The sequence below is a fragment of the Natrix helvetica genome (genome assembly GCF_964273705.1).
Source record: "Natrix helvetica genome assembly, chromosome: 3".
In the NCBI taxonomy this organism is placed as follows: domain Eukaryota; kingdom Metazoa; phylum Chordata; class Lepidosauria; order Squamata; family Natricidae; genus Natrix; species Natrix helvetica.
In genome coordinates this window covers 141818562-141839797 of record NC_138549.1, presented here as the reverse complement: position 1 = coordinate 141839797, position 21236 = coordinate 141818562, and the positions used below count along the sequence as shown (strand labels likewise).

The 21236-nt window shown below is 36.3% G+C and overlaps 1 protein-coding gene across 2 annotated transcripts; it reads right to left on the bottom strand.

The window, feature by feature from the left end:
- Positions 1–11797: 11797 nt before the first annotated feature.
- Positions 11798–21179, bottom strand: LOC309390028 (uncharacterized protein). Of its 2 annotated transcripts, none has more exons than XM_081949091.1 (4): positions 21023–21179; positions 17321–17416; positions 14391–17155; positions 11798–13767 (listed from the first exon to the last, which is right to left on the bottom strand). In XM_081949091.1, the coding sequence occupies exons 2-4, from the start codon at positions 17409–17411 to the stop codon at positions 13681–13683; spliced, it is 2943 nt and encodes a 980-aa protein (XP_081805217.1). In that variant the 5' UTR covers positions 17412–17416; positions 21023–21179; the 3' UTR covers positions 11798–13680. The 2 variants fall into 2 exon arrangements, with proteins under 2 accessions (XP_081805217.1, XP_081805218.1); XM_081949092.1 differs by lacking the exon at positions 21023–21179 and adding an exon at positions 20750–21012.
- Positions 21180–21236: the final 57 nt, after the last annotated feature.

Here is a 21236-nt window from a genome sequence, read left to right as displayed (position 1 = left end):
ATTGTACCAGACCCAGCTGTGCTTCCTGTTACAGCAAGGTTTCGCATATTGAAAGCTGTTTCTGGTGATAACCTTAAGTGTTTTAAAATTCCTCGGGCACAGCCCAGGAAAATAATCACACTGAGGTCTCGTTGATTTAAAATAGATACTTTAACATTCTCAAGGCAGGATAGGTGAAATTAGAATAAGAACTTGCTATATCAATTCAGAATAGATCATTCTGACTTTTGACAGATAATTAGCATATATACTGTACTTTTATGTTTTCTAGAGCTGTGCAGCTCTACATATTTGATTCCAAAATATTTTTCCGAGCATGAATGAAGCACTTGTCAGAAACTTTTCCAAGTGGCTACCCTACACTGTTATCACAAGTTCTGAGAAAAGTCACAGCTAGTTTAAAAAGTTGTCTATATATCCACCACTGTATTCCAAAGCATCTTTATGAAATTAAACACAAAACAATACCCAGCCCTAGTAATTATTTATTACTTATTATTAGAAAAAAATTAAATGAAGATGATCATGCACTCATAGATTCCATTATCTTATCTATTCTATGCCTTAATTTGGCTACATTCTACATCCATTTTGAAGAAAAGAAAAGACAAGCTTGCCCTTGTTTAAATGCATAGTCCCAAAAGAAAGGGACTAAGATGATTTAGATAAGCTAATCGTTTATTTGTTATGGCCAGCTTTTCTGTTACATATTCCAAAGGTGGGATAATTCAGATGAACTTTCTGACATCCTGTCAATATTATTGGCACAACAAAACTATTGTATGCGACAATAAAACAAATAAATTATTGTATTGAAGGCAGATGAGTGTTAGCTATAACTAGCATCTCTCCAGCATATATTTTGAGAGATGAGCTGCATTTGCTGAATGTATTATCCTTTTCCAAAGGAATGTACAGTAAACCAGAAAGAGACACAGAAGAAAGCCTTGTCTTAGCTACATTGCAGGGGATCATTGGGATTCTGTTTAGTGGGGACAAGGGGACAATTGACTTTAAGCAGGGGCTTCTCTGTGAAAGTTAGCTGCTAAAGTTCTTCATTCATTTGCAAAGAAGATGGCAGCTAAGAATATTTAAAATCCTTTCTGGACAATGTAATTAAGGTCTTTGTTGTATACTAGACACTTGTAGCTAGCACTACTGGTTGTTCTAAAGAACCGCAGTTATTCTAAGGTCTTTTTTCTTAAGTGCTATTTTGAATAGCAGCACGTGTCAAATTCCAGGCGTGCAGCTGGGTGTCACCCGTATAAAACATACAGTTGTTGTAGATTATCATGCATGCAATGCCAGAGCATGACTTATTGAGCTCTGAACAGTTTAACCTCTGGGCAAACACGAGGCACAATGAACCATGGTTCTTCTTGCTATTTGCTCTGAACTTACACCTCCCCTCCCCCGAACAATTCTCTCAGACTGGCTTTTTTCTAAGCTGACTTTACTTGTTTTTAGAAAGACATACAGTATGAAACTATTATCCCGACTGAGATATGCAAACACAATGAAAGACTCCTAAATTTCCAGATCTTTTAACAAATTGTGATTAAGTCCAATAATCAACATGGTACAATGTTAAACCAAGGAGAAACTATATTTCTACACAGATTTAACTAGGGATAGGGATTTTTTTTCTTTTGAATTTATATTGGAAGGCTATGACCTTAACCCTAACCCTATCCAACAAGATGCAGTTCAGTGGTGAGAAAAGACCTTACATGTAGGCAAGAAAAACTAAATGCATAGGTGCAGAATATGTGGGACTACTGTATTTTATAGAGTATAAGACGCACCGGAGTATAAGAAGCACCCAGGTTTTGAAGAGGCAATTTTTTTAAAAAAGTAGGTAGGTAGATAGAGGGATAGAGAGGGAGAGAAAGAGAGAGAAATACAGTAGGTAGGTAGGGAGAGAGAGAGAGTAGTTATGTAGGTAGGTAGGTAGGTAGATAAAGGGAGAGAGAAAGAGAGAAAGAGAAAGAGAGAGGAATACATTAGATAGGTAGGGGGAGAGAGAGAGAGAGTAGGTAGTAGGTATATCGGTAGATAGAGGGGGAGAGATAGAGAAATACAGTAGGTAGGGAGAGAGAGAGAGAGAGAGAGAGAGAGAGAGAGAGAGAGAGAGAGAGAGAGAGAGAGAGAGAGAGAGAATAGGTAGGTAGGTAGATGTTTCCTGGTGTATTTATCCATGTGCTGGATAAGAAAATCGTTGACAAGCTGTAGCATCTAAAACTTTGTTTTTGCTGGCACAGCACTTGACCAATGTAATTCTCATCAATCCCTCTAACTAAACAGCTTTCTGAAAGGGAAAAAAAGTTTTTGCACTCTGTAAACCTGCCCAAAATGGCTTGTTTTTTTGCAAAAACGCACCCGTTTTTTTTCCCAAAAGAGGCATGAATAGCCTTGGGGGGTTCTGCAGAGTGCTGGGGGGGGGGCAAAAACGAGCAAAAAACGGCCTGTTTTCCACTCATTTCTGCTCTCCCCAGCCCCCAGGAGCTCTCTGAAAGCTTCCATAAGGCTATGCACAGCCATTTTGGTGAAGGGGCAGGACTTTGGGAGGCAAAAATGCTGTATTCGGTGTATAACATGTGCCCATATTTTCAGCTTCTTTTAAGAGGAAAAAAAGGTGTGTCTTATACTCCGAAAAATACGGGTAACTCTTCATAAAAATCTAGGTAGACCATCACTTATGTATGAGCCAGCAATGTGCTGCAGCTACCAAAAAAGCCAGTGCAGTCTTGGGCTGCATCAACAGAGGATAACATCAAGATACTTAGGACTCAGATCTGGGTTGTCAGCTTTCCAGCCAACAAGCACAGCATCCTAACCATTGAGCCACCATGCCACCTCGAAAGTAATGTGTACCATACATGAATAATCCACCTCATTTTAACTATTCGGACGATTTGAACTATTGAATTTTTGTGCTTGATATTATTTATCTGATTTTTTCAGACTTTGTTCCTAAAGTAATTTATTTGGGATTCTCCGGGGATGTGACAATACACATGTGACAATGTGAGGACTACCTGTAGTCCTCGACTTATGACCACAATTGAGCCAAAAATCTATTAATAAGTAATATTTGTTCAATGAATTTTGCCCCGTTTTACGACCTTTCTTTCCACAGTGAAGTGAATCCCTGCATTTGTTACATTAATAACATAATTGTTAAGTGCATCTGACTTCCCCATTGACTTTGCCTGTTAGAAGATTGTAAAAGGTGATCACATGACACTAGGACACAGCAACAGTCATAAATATGAGTCAGATGCCAAGCACCTGAATTTTGGATCATGTGACCATGGGGATGCCACAACGGTCGTAAGTGTGGTTAAGAAGGTCATAAGTTACATTTTTCAGTACTGGTGTAACTTTGAATGGTCACTAAATGAACTGTTGTAGGTTGAGGAGTATCTCTATTTCAGAAGGCAGAAAGGGACTGGCTTTAAAAAAGATTAGCAGAGTTAGATCTGTTTAATATTTGCTTGATTAGAGAGACTACTAGGAAAGCCCAGAGTGGCAGGTTAGTCTAGGAAATTGAACATAGTTTCTGGAAGAAGGCAAAGGCATAACCACTTTTGTACTGTTCTCGTAAACTACTGCACATAAACGTGTGCTTGACTTCCCCACAAGACAAAAAATGTCTTGAGAGTTCTCTTAAATCTACTAGTTTATTCCTAATTTGAAATGGTTGCCTTTTTAATTTCACCTCATTCATTATATATTTGGCCATCACAACCACCACCAAATCTTTTGGAAAATAATTGATTTTAAAAAAAACCTTGATGAAGAATTCTAAGGAAGTGGAATGACTTTGGGGGAAAAAATGACATCCACTTATAAATAACTTGCTGATCCATCCCTTGGGTCCTTTGGAAGTGATTCCAATGTCACTACTCCAGTAATGTAGACAATACTTGAGCATTGTTTTATTCTCAGTTACTCAGAAACCGACAACAGCAGCTGCCTTTCTATTTTTAGCCTGCCAGAACACCCTCCAATTGTTGTTCTGTACTTTGAACAATAGATGGATGCATTAGGAGGGTTAGCTTTGCTGGCTTTAACTGCAGCATTTCTTACTGAAAATAAGCTAGAGATAATGGAGTTTATTTGTCTTTTATGTTTTCCTTGAAGCTGGTAACCACAGGGAAATTTTGAATTCAAGGGCTGCTAGGTGTTATTTTCTTCTGTGATTCAATCTAAATAATCATCTCATATTATATGGCCATTCAATGCATTTGAAACAAATCCTCACTTGTTACAGTCAACATTAATGGGTTGCAAAGCCCTAGAATGAATTTGTCTCAGCCTATAGTTAACATGTAACATATATAACTTGAACATAATTGGAAAACAATACATTATTTGAAATTTTATTCCAATTTTAGTTGGTTGGTTTTCAATTATACATCCTATAATAATAAAAAGCTACCTCATTAAAACATCAAAGGTTGTAACACTATGTGACACCTGGCACATCAGTGCAATTTCATATATTCATGACGTAGCTCACATAGCAATTCCAAATTTGGTAGCTTGCAATGCACAAATGAACACATTTGAGAACAAAGACAATGTGAAATTCTGCAGTGTTTTACCTACAAAGGCTGATTTTCCCATATACGTTTCATTTTAATTCTGCTAGTCATCAAATGCTCTACATGTTGCTCTCCCTTTCCAGGAATTGTATATTTTGTTCTAGGGACAAACAATAACAGCTCCAAAGGGTTAATCAGATTTGGAAAATAATAAGAGGGAACTAGCTAAATCAGATGCTATGATCCCAATAGTCCATTTGTGGATTACCCTATAGGTTATTTTGTTCCTTTCATTTATACTAATTTTATCAATGCCTTGTTAACTACTGTATATCAGGGGAAGTGGATGTCCATATCACTGAAGTGTCTAAAGTTAAAAAAAATGTTATTAACCTATAAAGAAGTGCCAAGGCAAGATAATCTATAACAATAATAGGCAAACCTGCAAGCCAGCTTTACTATGTAGGTTAGTTCTCTTCTGCTATTGCAGTTCCATTGTTATGGACTGGAAATAAGGAACATTTCTAAAGAAAAATGTATAGCTTTAAAATCATGTTGACACCAGAAAGCTGTATGGCTTGAAATATTTTTTCCTTGAATTTATTCTGATTCTTCCCCTAAGCAACAAAGAAAATAAGACTGGGATACTAGAATCCTACAGTAGCATAGGGGACTATACTAGTTCAGAATATGGGAGAATAACACACACAGCTTTAAAAAAGATGATCCTTCACATAAAAAAGCTGTTTGCAGTAGCTTTTAAATATGAGTGAGCATTTAAAAACAAAGTCTGAATATTAGCAATCTTATTAAAATATATTTCATTTTTTTTAAAAAGTAATGCTCTTGACAGTTTACTAAATAAAATACAAATAAATGTCCACAATAAAAACAATTACAAAAAGAGATGCTGTGTAATAAAATGCAATAAAATGAACTTGCAACCCTAATACTATCAAAAGTTTAGAATCAAACCCCCCAAAACAGCAAAATATTGAAAGTATAATTAACTATTCCATAGCGTAAGCACCTCAGTCACCTTCATTCACAATAATGGGCATGACTGCTATGAAGACCCCGCCTTGTGAACATTGCTTGGATGTATGTAATATGTAATTCTAGAAGAAGCTTGGTTTGAAGTCACATTGTTCATCAGAACTAGTACTTTAAATTGCACTCAGAAGGCTATTGGACCTGAGTTGCAGGATCTGAGAGATACATGTAATGGATTATAGCAACTAGTGCAGTCACCAAGCAGGCTTTTGTGTTTTATACCAACTATATGTGCAGTGCAGGAGTCTAACCATACAGTGATATGGACATGAGTCACTGCGGCCAAATCCTTTTACTCGAGGAGCTGCAATTGGTGGGCAAATGTTTCCTGGTCACAGAATCCACCTGCCCATCTAGCAACAGCCAGGAGTCCAAGAGAACCCCCATAGTATGGGTCTGCTCCCTCAGGGGCAGTGCTGAAGCTCATAAACTGAGCAATTTGGTCTTGCTTGGCTTCAACTTTAGCCCTTAGCCTATTTCATTCCAACTACCAGACCCAAAAGCCTCCAAGCGCTGGGACTAAGATCTGGAAGCATTTTCTGCTGAGCCCAGAGTGGCAATATGAAGCTAATGGATTCACACCTTGATTTTCTTAAGCTATATTCAGACAACATACCGAATCAGATGTTTACATATTTAAGATTGCATTCACACAATATGCTAAGTTTGCTAAAACTTAACTTTAGTTTTTTGGGTCTTAGTATGCTGCACAAACCCAGTCTATTAGTTTATGGTCCAATGTATTGTGTAAATACAAAAAATGGGTTAGTTCAATAGTCATTGGTGGTATTGTATAGCCTCCACCTAGTGCTTTAGTATGTCCTCCTTACTCTGCCATATATGAAAAACAAGAGAGTGGGGAGGCTGCTTATGAAAGTAGTTTAGTTTTGCTGAGTACTTTGTTTTTTGTAGGGCAAGTACATATGCATAGGACCAGGTTTCAATACCACCTCAGTCAGGGCCATGTCAAAGCTATTTATTCCTTCCCTTTTGTTGCTGACTGTGTATTGGGTTTCAATTGTCTGAGCTTTAGGCAGACCTTGAAAGGGGAAGCTGCATCCTAATGCCACAGAATCTTTCTTTGATGGTTCTGCAGCAGACACAGGAGAGGTTAACAAGCATAATAAGCTTTTCTTTAGACTTTCCAGGATGCTATTTTTGGCAAACAAAGATAATGTCACAGTTGGTCTTGTTCATCTCATAGCATATATGTGCCAAATGCTTACCATGACTGCCATTTTTAAAGACCATCTAACCTTCACTAAGCTGTGTGGCAAGCCTCTCAGAGTGTAATAGAGATGGGAATAGTCTTCATTGACGAACCCTTCTCACAGGATTATAATAATAAAAAGAGTTCCAGGTTAAGCAACATTACTATACAGGTGAAACTCAAAAAATTAGAATATCGTGCAAATATTTATTTCAATAATGCAACTTAAAAGGTGAAACTAATATATGAGATAAGATGCATTACATGCAAAGCAAGATAGTTCAAGCCATGATTTGTCATAATTGTGATGATTATGGCGTACAGCTCATGAAAACCCCAAATCCACCATCTCAGAAAATTAGAATATTACATGCAATCAATAAAACAAGGATTGTACATAGAACAATATCGGACCTCTGAAAAGTATAAGCCTGCATATGTACTCAGTATTTGGTTTGGGCCCCTTTTGCAGCAATTACTGCCTCATTGTGGCGTAGCATGGAAGCTATCAGCTTGTGGCACTGCTGAGGTATTATGGAAGACCAGGATGCTTCAATAGCGGCCTTCAGTTCTTCTGCATTGTCTCATGTCTCTCATCTTTCTCTTGGCAATGTCCCATAGATTCTCTATGGGGTTCAGGTCAGGCGAGTTTGCTGGCCAATCAAGCACAGTAATCCCACAGTCATTGAACCAGGTTTTGGTGCTTTTGGCAGTATGGGCAGCTGGAAAATGAAGTCAGCATCCCCATAAAGCTCGTCTGCGGAAAGAAGCATGAAATGCTCCAAAATCTCCTGGTAGACAGCTGCATTGACCCTGGTCTTAATGAAGCACAGTGGTCCAAAGTCCTGTTGCTCAGTGGTCCAAAGTCCTCTTTTCTGATGAAGCAACTTTTGCATCTCATTTGGAAACCAAGGACCCAGAGTATGGAGGAAGAATGGAGAGGCCAATCAAGCACAGTAATCCCACGGTCATTGAACCAGTTTTTGGTGCTTTTGGCAAAAGTTGCTCTCATCAGAAAAGAGGACTTTGGACCAAAGAGCAACAGGACTTTGGGCCACTGTGTGGAGTTCCACCACAGATCATCTACAATTAGCTATAGAAAGCATGCTGTGCACTTTAACCTAAAATCATTGGTTACATGGTTACTGATCTTATTATTCATATAGCATGACTGATCAAAAGTCTGTCTTATTTTCAAATTTCCTGGATTTTGAAACAGATGTAGAAATTAGAAATAAGCTACCAAATGTCAATTTGTTTTTTAAAAAAATAGGCTACCTCCATATATTTGATATCTTTTTTGTTTACTCCTAGGTAACATATCAGAGGACATCATATCAACTTGTGAAAATACAGTCAGGCTTATATATACCCTTCTATTAAAATTATACTTATTAGGAATATCTATTTCTACAAAGGAACACTACAGTTCCAGTATTAACCAAAAATAAAAATTGTATTTACAAATTAATAGGATTCATAAATTCAACATTTGAGCTGATAAACAATGAGATAATTCATTTTTTCCAGAATTACTTATAGTAAAGGTCATATTCCATCAATGAAGCTTTTTACTTGAAACTAAAATCTAATTTACATTTCTATTATTCAAATAAATTCAGTTATTAACTACACTACCTGCTATAATCAAAGTTTAAAGTTATAGATGCAGACTGTTTCCTACACACATTTTTTTATTACTCATGATTCCATTATTAATCCTGTTTACAATGGACCAGATCCAAAACATTGCATACCAAAAGCATATAAATCAATGGGCTTATTAGCAATGGCAAGTTAATTCCCATTGATTTCAACAGGATTACACTAATCAGGCATTACTACGTCTGGATCTGAGCTAATTTTTTAGGCTTCAAAACTTGGCACATGTTTAATGAACTGAAGCAACAGTGAAACAAAATAAAAGTGAATGTTATCCCCTGGAAATCCTGTTATATCACATACTTTTTTTCTAAAAGGCTTTGCTATCGGGGATTGGGTTTTCTACTAAATCAAAATGAATGCAGTTTTATCACTAGGTCCAGAAATGTTTATGAACATAGAACACTTCAATATGTTCTGTGATGTTTATAATGTTTTCAGGAATCTCAAACTCCAAAGGCTTATGTGATATAATTATAAGCACAGAATAATGATTTAAAAAGACACTTTAGTACTTTACAAAAGGAGGGGGGAAACTGTACCATTTAACAGGAATTATCGGTATAAAGTGATCTCGCTCCAAGAAAAAGGTTTCAAACGGAAATTGCTGCTGCTTCTGAAAAATTTCAACTGAATAATCATATTTAATTAGTAAAATCTGCAAAAATGTGCATTTAAAGATTTCATACTCCACAGCACATACTATCTTATATAAAACAGGAAATGCCTTTCCCATTATTTTTCTTGCCATCCATGAATTTATAATTTCAGGGTTAATTAAAAAATAATTCGTATTTTCTTTTAAACATATGGTACTAATTAGTTGGCGACATCAGTGCACAAATTTTATGATTTAGGATCTAAGCAACTGATTAAATATAGCAGATCATCAAATCTCATTTACTTATTTCTACAAATGTCAAACCCTCCCCCTTTATATAAATGCTTTTAATATAGACTGTCCTCTTGTTATGGTTGAAAAACCATCAATAGTTTTTTTAAAATTAATAAACTGCAAGTTGCAGATTGTTTCTAGATGGGCAGTTCCTTGTGCTATGAACAAAAGTGCCTATGCAGAATTCCTGTACATTAATATGCTGGAACATGCTTGTGCTTATACATTTTTCCCATTCTCAAAACTTTGGCCATGTTTCCCCAACAAGTGGAAGCGAAAAATTAAATAGATAGAATTTTTATTCTCAAATTAGTGAACTAGAATATTACATCCCAACTTCTGCCACAATTTCTGCCAACATTAAATCCCAAGTTTTGCCATAATTAACATGCTTTTTAGTTTTGATTTGAACTTCTGTACATTTGCTCTTCCAAAGATTATAAACTTATTTATTCTGTTATGACATATTAATCTTATTACTATGTCCATAAAATATGTCTCTAACAGCTTTCTTTATAAATACATCTAAATATTAAAATCTGATCAGTCAGCCTCTGCTGTATAGACAACTCTAGATTTAAGTTTTTATTTTGAGACACAGAGCCAACAGGCAATTTTCAGAGAAATGACACTTTGCTCAGTTGCTTATCAGTAAAGGTTCATCAAGTGATACATTTTAACAGCCGGATGAGAAAGAAATGTAACTATCCAGAGGTTTTAAAGTGCCAGTCACAGACTATTTTATAATTTGACAGAAAACTAATTTATAAATTGTCAAGTGTATTTAAACAAGATTATTTTGTGTATATGAATCCAAGCTTTAAAAATTCAGTCTAACATAGAAATGCATTAAGATGTAGGATATAACATTTAATGTGAATAAAGAAAATGGTCAAGGCTGACCACTGTAAAAGCGGCATCTTTCTGAAAGAAAATGTGACCTTCAAAGCATAAGAGAACAGTCACTTTTTCCCAGTCTTGTATTGTTAAACTTTCATATATATTCCAGCAAATCTGAATGGTTTCCTGAACTTCTAAGTAACAAATAATATAGTTTTCTGCAAACTACATTCTGCAGTAAAAAATGTCTTGCCATAAAATACTGCCATCGTGTGGCTGTTTAAATAGAAAACACATTTATTTCACAGAGTTTACAAAAAAAAATCACATTTAGTGATTGATGAATTAATGAAAGAATGTTAATCTTACAAACATGTTGACTCTTTTGTTGGAGACACTGAGTTTTTCACTCACTAGTCCTTTAAGGAATATATAGCCAAGCTAAAAATTTACTTTGGAATTATCTGGAGATTTTATATTGGTTTGAGATTTTAAGATAGCAGGATTCCTATAAACAGTACATCTTTATGTACTGCTCACATTTGTGAACCAGTAGGGAAGGTAAGTGAATCCCACCACTGATGTGGATATAATCCTGTCTGGAGGAACAACCAATAGGAAAATCCTATTTAATTGAGTAACTGAGTTCAAAATTTCCACTGCTAACCAAGGTAGTAGTTAAATGAGTTTTGCCCCACTTAAGACCTTTTTTTGCCAGTTATTAATTGAATTACAGAGTTGTTAAATGAATCCAGCTCCCCACCCCACCCCACACGTGCCGCCCCAATGAATTTGCTTGTTAGAAGCTGACTGGGAAGGTTACAAATGATGATCACATGATCCTGGGACAATGCAATGGTCATAAGTACATGCCAGGTGTCAAGCACTTTTGGTCATATGACCATGGAATGCTGCAAGTCATGTGTGAAAAACAGTCAGAAATCCCTTTATTTACTGCCATTCCAACTTCAGTTATTAAAGAAATGGTTGTAACCAGAGGTGGGTTGCTCCTGGTCCGACCGAACCGATAGTGACAGCGGTGGGAGGCTCCACCCACTCGCCCGGATGCGCAGCATTGCGTGTGCACATGAGCACACACGAGCGAGCACAAGTGAACCGGTAGTAAACCGGTTAGCAACCCACTACTGGTTGTAACTAGAGGATAACCTCTATTTCTTTTTCTTTATGTCTTTTATCCCCAGTAAACTGTTAACCCCGATACAAAGGCTCAACTTTCTTTACCAAATCAGCACTTTCATCGTGAAATATATTCTTTGGCATGCCCCCCTGCTTGGCTAAGTTACAGGAAAAAGTCAGAGGAAGCCTTGGTAATTCCCCTCTCCTGTAAAAATCCAAGATTTCTCCCCCCCCCCCCCCATGGAATAAAATCTTGACAGTGTATATAATAAGCTGTCTACAGGAGTATTGATAATTGTAATGGGGATCGTAGGAGAAAAGCTTGAGAAAGAGGGGAGGATGCATCACATCTCAGGTGTCTGTATGTCCAACATTACATGTTGTATATTTGGCTTTAAAAAACCCCAATTTTACTGTCTTTTTCTTCACCATGTGGGTTGAGATCTATCTCTCTTTTTCAACTAAATCTGCTGAAATAAATTCTAGCAGAAGACCAAGACATAAATAGTAGGACAGCAACAAATATTGTGGTGTAAATGGTGTACTTCATTTTTTTTTACTTTCCTATATAAAATGGCCTTTTTTGTGTGTTTGTAAGGCTAGTTCAAGTTCTTTACTAAGTACATCCACCTGCCTGGGAAAACAGGATGGATGAGCTGGTGTTCTTAGTTTTGATAACAATCAAACAAAATATAAACATATGAAATTAAGAGGATAAGTAATTATATATACTTTGAAAACGTAGCTGGGAAAGATGCTATATGCTTGCCAGAATAATCTGTAGCTGGTGAAGATAAGGGGCTCCCAACTATTGAAAATAAAGACAAAAAGTAAATTTTTGTCTTGTATTTACTGTCATCTGAATGCTACTATATCTTGTTTTATTTCCATGTCCATGGTTACTTCCTATCTATATTATGCTTTGCAGTTACGATTTTGCTATATTTTGCACTCTGCAGTTTGCAAGCTATCACTCCTTGTGCTGGCAGCACAAGACAGGGTTCTCTTTGTCTATGCTGCCATCTTCCTTGCTCCACAAGCATCACTCTGTTGCCTCCTTCCTGGCCTGGCTGTGAATACAGGAGTGTTGCAACAGTTAGAACTTTGACTACCATTCCTTCAGCATTCGGTGTGGAATCACTGGCTGAAAGAGAGGGATCATTTAGAAGGAATAAGGAGACATTCCAACTTGGGAGTTGGTGGAAGACACCTCTAAGGTCAAACCCCTTAGACTTATGTCTGCTGTTTCTCAAGGGCATCTGGTGAGATTCTTGTTCTTTATTGATGAGCAATAAACTATTTATTTAGACCCAGTCACAGAGTAGTTTTGGTTGCTTGAACCTGACAGCAGTTATAACTTGTATGAATGGTCATTAAGTGAGGACTATTTGTATATGTAATGATGATGACCAAATCTGCTTTAAAGTGAATTGCCATTGCTTGATTTACAGCACAAAATACCTGATTTTGAGATATCTAGTCTATGAAAAGGTAAGCTCTTATTAATATGCTAGTTTGGGATACTTTTTACTATTTTTGGTGTAAGAGGCCAATGTTATCTACCCCTCTGAAATTTATCATAGACATTTTGTATTTAGTATACATTATTAAGATGCATAATTTATTTAGAAATAAGTTCAATTGAGTGTAATGGGTCATATCTCTGTAGGAAGCTTTTATCTTCTCACCCTTTATACTTTGCAGAGGAATGTATATTATTCATCGGTGAAATTATATCTGTTTACGCCTCTATTTTTTATGGTACTTCAACGGGTTTTCTCTGAAGTTCATATCAAGATCTACCAATATTTCATTTGTCAGCCCTGGTGTGCATGGAGGCCCAGGGCTGCCATTCCAGCGGAGAACAGAGAAGTTGGGATTGCCTTTTATATGGGGACCCGAGAACAACATGGCCACCATGAAGCTAAACCAATCAGACCGCCGAGTCCACACCAGACCTGTGCCACCTCTGACATCAACATCTAACAGCTGTTGGGTGGCTAAGCAGTTGAAATAAAAGTGGCCGCTTGCATGTATGCTCACTGAGTGTGGCTGACAATGGAACTCTGCTGGCCTCCTGCTTAATGTCTGACTTGGCTTAGGGAAGAATGGCAGGTGGGACGTGCATGTGGATGGCTGGGCGGAGCTAAGGAACAGTTTAAAACAGTGGGACAGTTACTGGACGGTTAGTCCCAACTTTGAATTTCCTGTTGATAGATGTCAGTTCATGCCAGTGTTTGTGAGGGAAATAAAATTCACACTTCAGAACTGTTTTTGAAATTTTTCCTCATGTTTACATCAGAACCTGACATCATTTTTAAATCATCTTTTTCTTACTGCATATGACTGTATTGATTTTTTTCTTGGCAGCATTTACATTGTTCAGGTCTCTTCCAACCATGATTAAACTTTGAAGACTCCTAAGAAAAATTAAAACATGTCAATAATGAAAGACCTTAAAATACAGATTACTTGCTTCATTTTGAACTGCACAGTTACTTTATGATTTTGCAAAGTGTATCAAAAACTAGAGCTTAGTTTATTCAGTAATCTCTAAAAATACTATATTTGCTATTTTAAAATATGGTATTTAAAAATACTATACTTCATATTTTAAAAATACTGTATTTTTAGTGTGACTTTTAGACACAACATGACTACAATGCACTTTATTATACAAATATAATCTACATTATCCAGATATTTAATATAAAAGCAATGGAAATATATATTACATTATTATCAATTTAATTAAAAACTTTTCTTTTATAGCTTTTCTGGCTATACAAAAAATATAGTATATCTTCTGTATGAAAAGCTTTAAGATAACAAATAACATTTTACCATTTACATCTGGTCCAGGGGTGAAATCAACTTACCTTCACTACTGGTTCGCAAATATGAGCGCAAGTGTTTATGTATTAACTTAAAAAAGGGGGGGGGCGAATTCCTAAGTAAACCCACTGTACTGCACCATTATTATTCCAAATTAAGTCAAATTAAACGTGTGTACACACGTGTGTTTACTTGACTAATTACAAACCTGGGTAAGTTTGGGATCCTTCCTCTTTGAAATCTCAGGTCTGTTTCTTGAATATACATCAGTTTGCTCGGGCTTGAAGAGAGAGATTTCATGGGAACATCTACACTGGCTTTTAATTTGCCGATTAGGATCCACTAGAAATATACTCTCTCTGTTGAGGTAGTTCTTTGACACATGGTTTTCTGAACCAGGACAATTTGACACTTTTGATGTGCTGAGGTGTTCTCTAACAGCAGTCTGGCAGCATGAACATTCTGGTTGATAAACAATTTTTTGGGGTACTTGATGACATTCATTAGTTGGTGATGAAATGTGTGTGGTTAAAAGGTCAGTCTCTTGTAAAGCATCTGAACCTAGATGAAATTTGACTTTTCTTTCACCTATTTTCATGGTTTCACTTTTTTCTACATCCTCTTTCAAATTCCTTATGGGAAATCCATTTTCAAATAAAGATGCTACTTCAGTAACCTGGTTTCTTGGAACTTCGTGCTTGCATAGCTTGTGCGAAGAACATGTTGGAGAGACACAGTGACAACCACAGCACACTTTCTCTGTGTTGAAGTTTCCTGCAGTTGAATTCCATCTGTTTGAGGCAGTCTTATTGGCTTTCCAATTACTATCTGGGGTTGGTCTAGTTTTCCTTCTACTTGACTCTGAAATATCATTGTTAGGAAACAAACCACTTTGCGACATAGTTCCACAGGAGCACGCTGAAAACCTCTTCAGGACCAAGCCTCCATCTGCTATATGACTAGTTCCAAAATTCAGTTTTTCCATACTTCTATTATTACACATATTTATTTTATTTGGTAGCTGTTGTGTTTTATAATTTGCACAACATGGGGAACAGCAGGTGTTGCATTTACCATAAGATTCCACAGGACTCCAAGGATTCCTCTCCGTTTCCACACAGGGAGATGAATGCTTACATTCATTTGGAAAAATATGCAATGCTCTAGGACTCCTCTCTCTTTGCAAAGAAGGAATTTGTGAGTGTCTCATCTCATCTACAAAAGGCAATGTTGTAGGAAATGGAACAGAATAACTATTTGAATGTGGATGAAGTGGAACACTTGAGCTCCTTCTGTCAATTGGCATATGTGAAATAAAAGTCTCATTTGCCCGTATATTTGAAGTGGGAGAAATATCCTCTTCATATTTTTCAACTTTGTTTTGTCTGCCTGTCCAGCCTAAAAAATAATTCAGTATGTTTTGCATCTTCAAATGATTTTTTTTTCTAATTGGAGAAATATAATGAAGCCTTTCAAAACTGTTTTTAGGACTTCGTAAATAACAGGAGGAAAATCTATGAGTGACTTTGCCAAGTCGAGTTTGTTTGTGAGAACTTCTGTGAAGAGTTAGAAACTTTTCAGAATTTTTGTCTTCAGAATGCAGATCAACAGTTAAGTCAAGCAATGGGCTGCAATGGCATTTAGATGTCTGATTTAAAGACAAATATTGTTCTTTTACTCTTTTATTTTTGTCTATAGGTTCAAAGTCTAATGTTTTAAATGAATGAAATTTGGAGAAGTTAGGTGGCTTACTTTTATATTTTTGGTCTCTTTGCAATGTTTTCTGTTTGGTAAACACAACAGATTTTACAGGTTTGGACACTTTTGGTTTTCTTTGTTGAAAAGCAGATTTAACTGGATTTTGGGGTGATGACCGAAGAAAAAAGGGAGGTAACTGATTCACCTGTGAATATTTGAAGGGTGGGAAACATGAATATGAGGACCAAAGATTTGATGTAGGTAAGGCTTGATCAGAATATTCATTGGAAGAACTAGATTCTGATGGATCTGAGTGAGTTCCTAGAAGGTAATCGGCTTCATCAATTAGAATTTGAGAAAGTTCTCCCTGCTTTTTAAAATGTGTGGCTTGTTTTCGTGGCACTATTATAAAATGCAAATTCTTAAACAGTTGGTTATGTTCAGGGTCTTTAAACTGAAAAGCTAAAGCATGCCTCTGGGAATCTTTATCCTCACTCACATCTGAAAGTTCAGAATTGCTTGCTAATGAACCAACTGGATATACATGGGTTGCTTCCAATGTCAAAAAAATAGGCTCTTCTGAGCTGGAATGTGAGCAGATCTGCTCAGTAACTTGGTTGTTAAATTGATAGGAATATTCTGAGGAGTATTCTGAATGGCTACTTACTAAATGATTTTCAAAACTGTGGAAATTTTTAGATTTCTTCAGGTCTTTATTTTTCGCAGTAGATAATGGTGATTGCTTGAAACTTTTATAGCAAATATTGTCCTCTATTTTTATTTCTGACGAAGGAACTTGTACTGCTTTGTCTTGCTTTGAAGGTAGAGGGTTACCATCTGATGACTGCTTCTGATGGAGTTTATCATAAGCGCATGCTTCTTTCACTGTATAAATGATTTGTTCTTCAATGGAATTTTCAGTAAAGATCAGTTGAGGGATTGCTTCATTTAAACATAAATGGTCTCCATAAGAGCTACTGTATATGAATGGAACTATTTTGTTTGAAAAAGATTTCAGTGACTGGCCATTTGTATTGTAGTTCTTACACTTGTAAAACAATATAGATTCCAGTGATAATTCTTCTTGCAATTTACTAGTGCACTCTACTTTTTCTCCTTGCAACAAAGGATTGTCTTTGCAGAAACTTGTACTATCCACCTGGCTATTTTCCAATATAAGCACTATGCCATGGAATTTCTTTCCCCCTTTTTCTTTTTCAAACAAGCTGCATGAATCAAAACAGAAGTAATTTTCAGTGCTAGAGTCAGTCAAATCTAGGAAAAATAAAGGAAAAATACAGAAACGTTTGCTTTCCAATTGTTAACGTTTGTCAGCATTACAACAAAAATGTAAACAGCCTGGCTAAAAACAATAGATGTAGTAACTTAGAAAAAGCAGTGAAAATGCCAAAGTGTTTCCTTGTTGTCTGGCATCTTTACCTTTGTTATATGTAACACTTTGTTCCAAACAGTCAGAATAAAAATCACATTCACTTTCTGTGTCACAATCTGCCAGGTATTTGCTGGACATAGCATCTGAAACAGAAATATAGTATGATATACATTTTATGAGAAATCAAAATGAAATTTAAAATGTATTTGACAGTATTTCTATACTAAAATCATATCTCAATATTGCAAATAATTAATTTTAGTATCTGTTGTCCCATTTATATTTTTATTCATTTATTCACATAAATCAATAGATTGGATGTAATGAACTCATATAATTAATTTACTTGCCATAGGTATCACAATATATAAATTTAATTATAATGTTCCTAATATGTAAACAGAATCAGCAATTAATAATAAAAATATTTTAAGAGATAGAAATATCCTATTTATGTTAATACCGTATATAGGTTTATAATATATATGGCACTATGTTGTTTATGTTTATTTATGTTTATACCATATAGAAGGATTTTGATATATTATCTATATAAGCTAATCTCTCTAAGAAGCAATAAATTAGAATACAATCCTATATTTTCTAAAGCATTCTTTCTTGTTTAACTGATTTTCTGATGCTCCATATGTAAGTTTATCCTCTGAAAAAGAAACCACTTTGAATATCAGACTATTTTTAAATATTTCCAATTTGATCTTTGAGATTTTCATGTCTTCCACAATTATTATTTTGCATAAGGACTACTTCAGTGTCTTTAGAGTAGGTATCAACATGAGTGTCACTCCTTATGATTTAAAGTCCTATCTGTAAAACTCTTGCTTTTTCTATTCAATTGTTATCCTTATATCTTTATGCAATTATTTACATCTCCTTTTCTCGTCTTGCTGTTCTCTCAAATTCAGTGTTTAATTCAAAAAAATTTCTTCTGCCTGTTGTCTTTTGCTTTTTGTCTTTCTTTAGTCGTTTTCAGGATATCAGTGAGCATCCCTTTTCCCTCTTTTGCTTTTCACATTTTGGAAACATTGGGAACTTTAATGTCGCGAAATTCAGTCTGGTGCTTTTTAGGTATTCTATTTATCAAATCTAATCTAATCCAATCTATTTAATCTGTAATTTTCACTGCACAACTATATAAAACCTGCTGTTGTATCTTATTGCTTTCATGACTTTGTTTTCTTTAGTTAAGCCATAATTTTGCAAGATGTTTGCGATCCAAGCTGCAGTCAGTGCCAAAGCTTCTCCATCTTTAAATCTTTTTTATGTTGCTGAGATTAACTATTATATACTATAATCATTTTTATTTAGCTTTCAACTGTCTAGTTTCAGATACCTAGGCCAAACTTATTAATTATTCAAAATGCTATTCTATATTTGCATTCAGGCCATAATAAATGTGACATAGTTGGTGTTGTGTCAACACTGTATCAGAAGTCATCATAGAACATTCAGTTTCACTCTGAATCTGTGGTTGAAGTATAGACTCACATAACTGTAATATTGTAATGGATTTGAACGGAGATCAATCTATCCATTTTGGGGGATGTATCCAAGCACACACTTTGGCATTCTTTTGTTAGTAATAATGGATATACTATTTCCTTGGTCTGCAGAAAAACTGATGCATCTCTGATGTGACATGATTCATTCCATTCCATTTTAGTTGCTGATATCCAGAATGTTAATGTTCCTCTTGACATTTCTGCTTTGATCACATCAGGTTTGTCTTATTTCCTGGATTTGACATTCCACATACCAATGGTATACATATATATTAACAGTAGAGTATTTAAGTTCCCTTTTGTCTCTGGCTAGAACAGCGGCTGGATGTTCTTTCAGCTTTAATCCTGCTACATTAAAAGCACTAGTGCTTTTCATACTTGCTCTGTCTTCTCCCCCAATAGCTTTTTGGATATCTTCCAAACTGGAGGTGGGGAGTATCGAATTTCAGCATCATGTCAACTTTATCCTGGCTGAGAGTATCTTTTTGGTTTTCTTGGCAGAATACTGGAGTGGGTTGCTATTTGTTTCTTAATAATTTCTCTCTTGGAACCTGGTGTGTTTTGGAGTGTTTACTTAATAACTACAGATTGGTATTGTGAACCTAAAATTATGTTGTAAATATATATACACACACATACACACATACACACACACACACTCTTCCCTAAGACTAAAGTTAATAGAAGAAATAATGCTTACTTTTGAATAGATATGTATAGGATCACACTATTAGCTAAATTATTTAAATAATTACATATTTAAAATAAGTAGGCAAATATATATTTTATTGGACCAATTTAAATCAATAAACTAATATGCAAGATTTCATCAGCCTAAAGTGATCTAACAAAAATTGTTACTTTTTGATAGCACTTACTACATCAATTTAAACATTAAAGTCCAAAACAAACTGCATTTGAAATACTGCTATCTGCAGGTTATTCTCAATTTTCCAGGAATCTACTTCTTTACATGCCTATTGGCAAATAATAAGCAAAATGTTTTTTTTAATGATAAGATTGCACTGATCTTAACACATTCCACAAGCTTTGCTTGATAATTACATTAAATGAATGCCCTATCTTGTTAAACTGTATTTATTAATGACTCATTCTTCAACTGACAGAAACACAAACATGAAATGTTCTATTATTGATCCGTATCCTGCTTATATAGTCTGAAATTATAGTCTTCTCTTCTACAAATAAAGGATTACAAAGGTACTGTAATACACATTACTGTCTGTAGACTTTAATTTGGGTCAATTAAAAATAATTTAAGACTGCAGTGTTGATTGGCTAGTCATAAGACAAGCCACTGTTATGAGGATATAGAGGTAACAGAAGAAAAAAAGATGCTGCTGTGCCATGGTTCAATACAAATTGAGAAATACTGAGTCTCTCAATTCCGTTATTACTACCAATTGTAAGTTAGCAACTCTTTGCAGGATGCCTTTCTGCTTACAAAACGTTCTTGCCCATAGACTGTATAATTCGAATTTTACACCAAAGAAACAAGAAGTAGGCATCAATTTCAGGCTGAACTTCTCTTAGCTAGGTAGGGTCATGCCTACTCCGACCTGGATAAGACCCTGCCAGGGAAACCCAACAGGTGGGAAACTATGGAATTAAAGTATTAAAAAGAGGACAAGAAGGAGGGAGGAGAGAAGGAGAAACAAGGATCTTTTAAGTGAAGGCTATTTTCACACATAAGGTACGTTTGTGATATGGATAAATAAGAGAGTTGTAGGAATGAATGCTTCCTTGGATAGTAAAAAAGAAAGAGCGTGGGGGCATATATAATGTTCCAGAAAAGCGGCTCTCCGTCCCGATGTTTGAACTTCACCTCAACCGCTTGGAGGACCCATGAACGCCTCCTTGGAAGGTTACTCCTGTTCGCCCTCCCTCCTTTCCTCAGCGGCCATCTCCTTCCACGACGGACGCCTGTCCTCTCACCCGCAGGGCGTCCCCTTCGCAGGTCTTACGGCAGTTCGTCCCTGCAGGGTTGTTGTTGTTGTTTCATCCCAAGGGCAGCAGACGTGATGTCAAAGACGCTCCCGAGTCCGACGCGTGGTCTGCTCTGCACCCCTCTGTGACCGGACCCCTACATGGTGAGGTCACCTTTCCCGACATACAGCCGTCCTTGCAAGGAAGGCAGCAGCTCCCACAGACGGCTTCCCGGTTGTAAAAATGGCCTGCAATACCACTTTCCCATCCCGTTATCCTGACTTCAGCCCCAGATTCCAGTCCCTCCCTCCTTTGCTCCGGACTGGCCATCATATACATTCAATATTCAAATATGGCGCCCGCTCCCGCAAACGTGAAGAAAAAAAAGCAACCCTCTACTGGAGAAACATGCATCAAGTAAAAGGCAGGAGGGGAAGGCGCCGGGACCCGCCTCCGAGCTTGCAGAGGCTCCGCCTTTCTCCTCGGCATTCGCCTT

Bases quoted from the DNA above. Each gene is read 5' to 3' on its own strand.
- LOC309390028 (XM_081949091.1), bottom strand. From the start codon at position 17,411: ATGTCCAGCAAATACCTGGCAGATTGTGACACAGAAAGTGAATGTGAT. The intron at 17,156-17,320 runs GTAAAGATGCCA...TATTTTTCCTAG, and splicing joins AAGTGTTACATATAACAAAG to ATTTGACTGACTCTAGCACT. The intron at 13,768-14,390 runs GTTTGTAATTAG...AATTTTTCTTAG, and splicing joins AGGATCCCAAACTTACCCAG to GAGTCTTCAAAGTTTAATCA.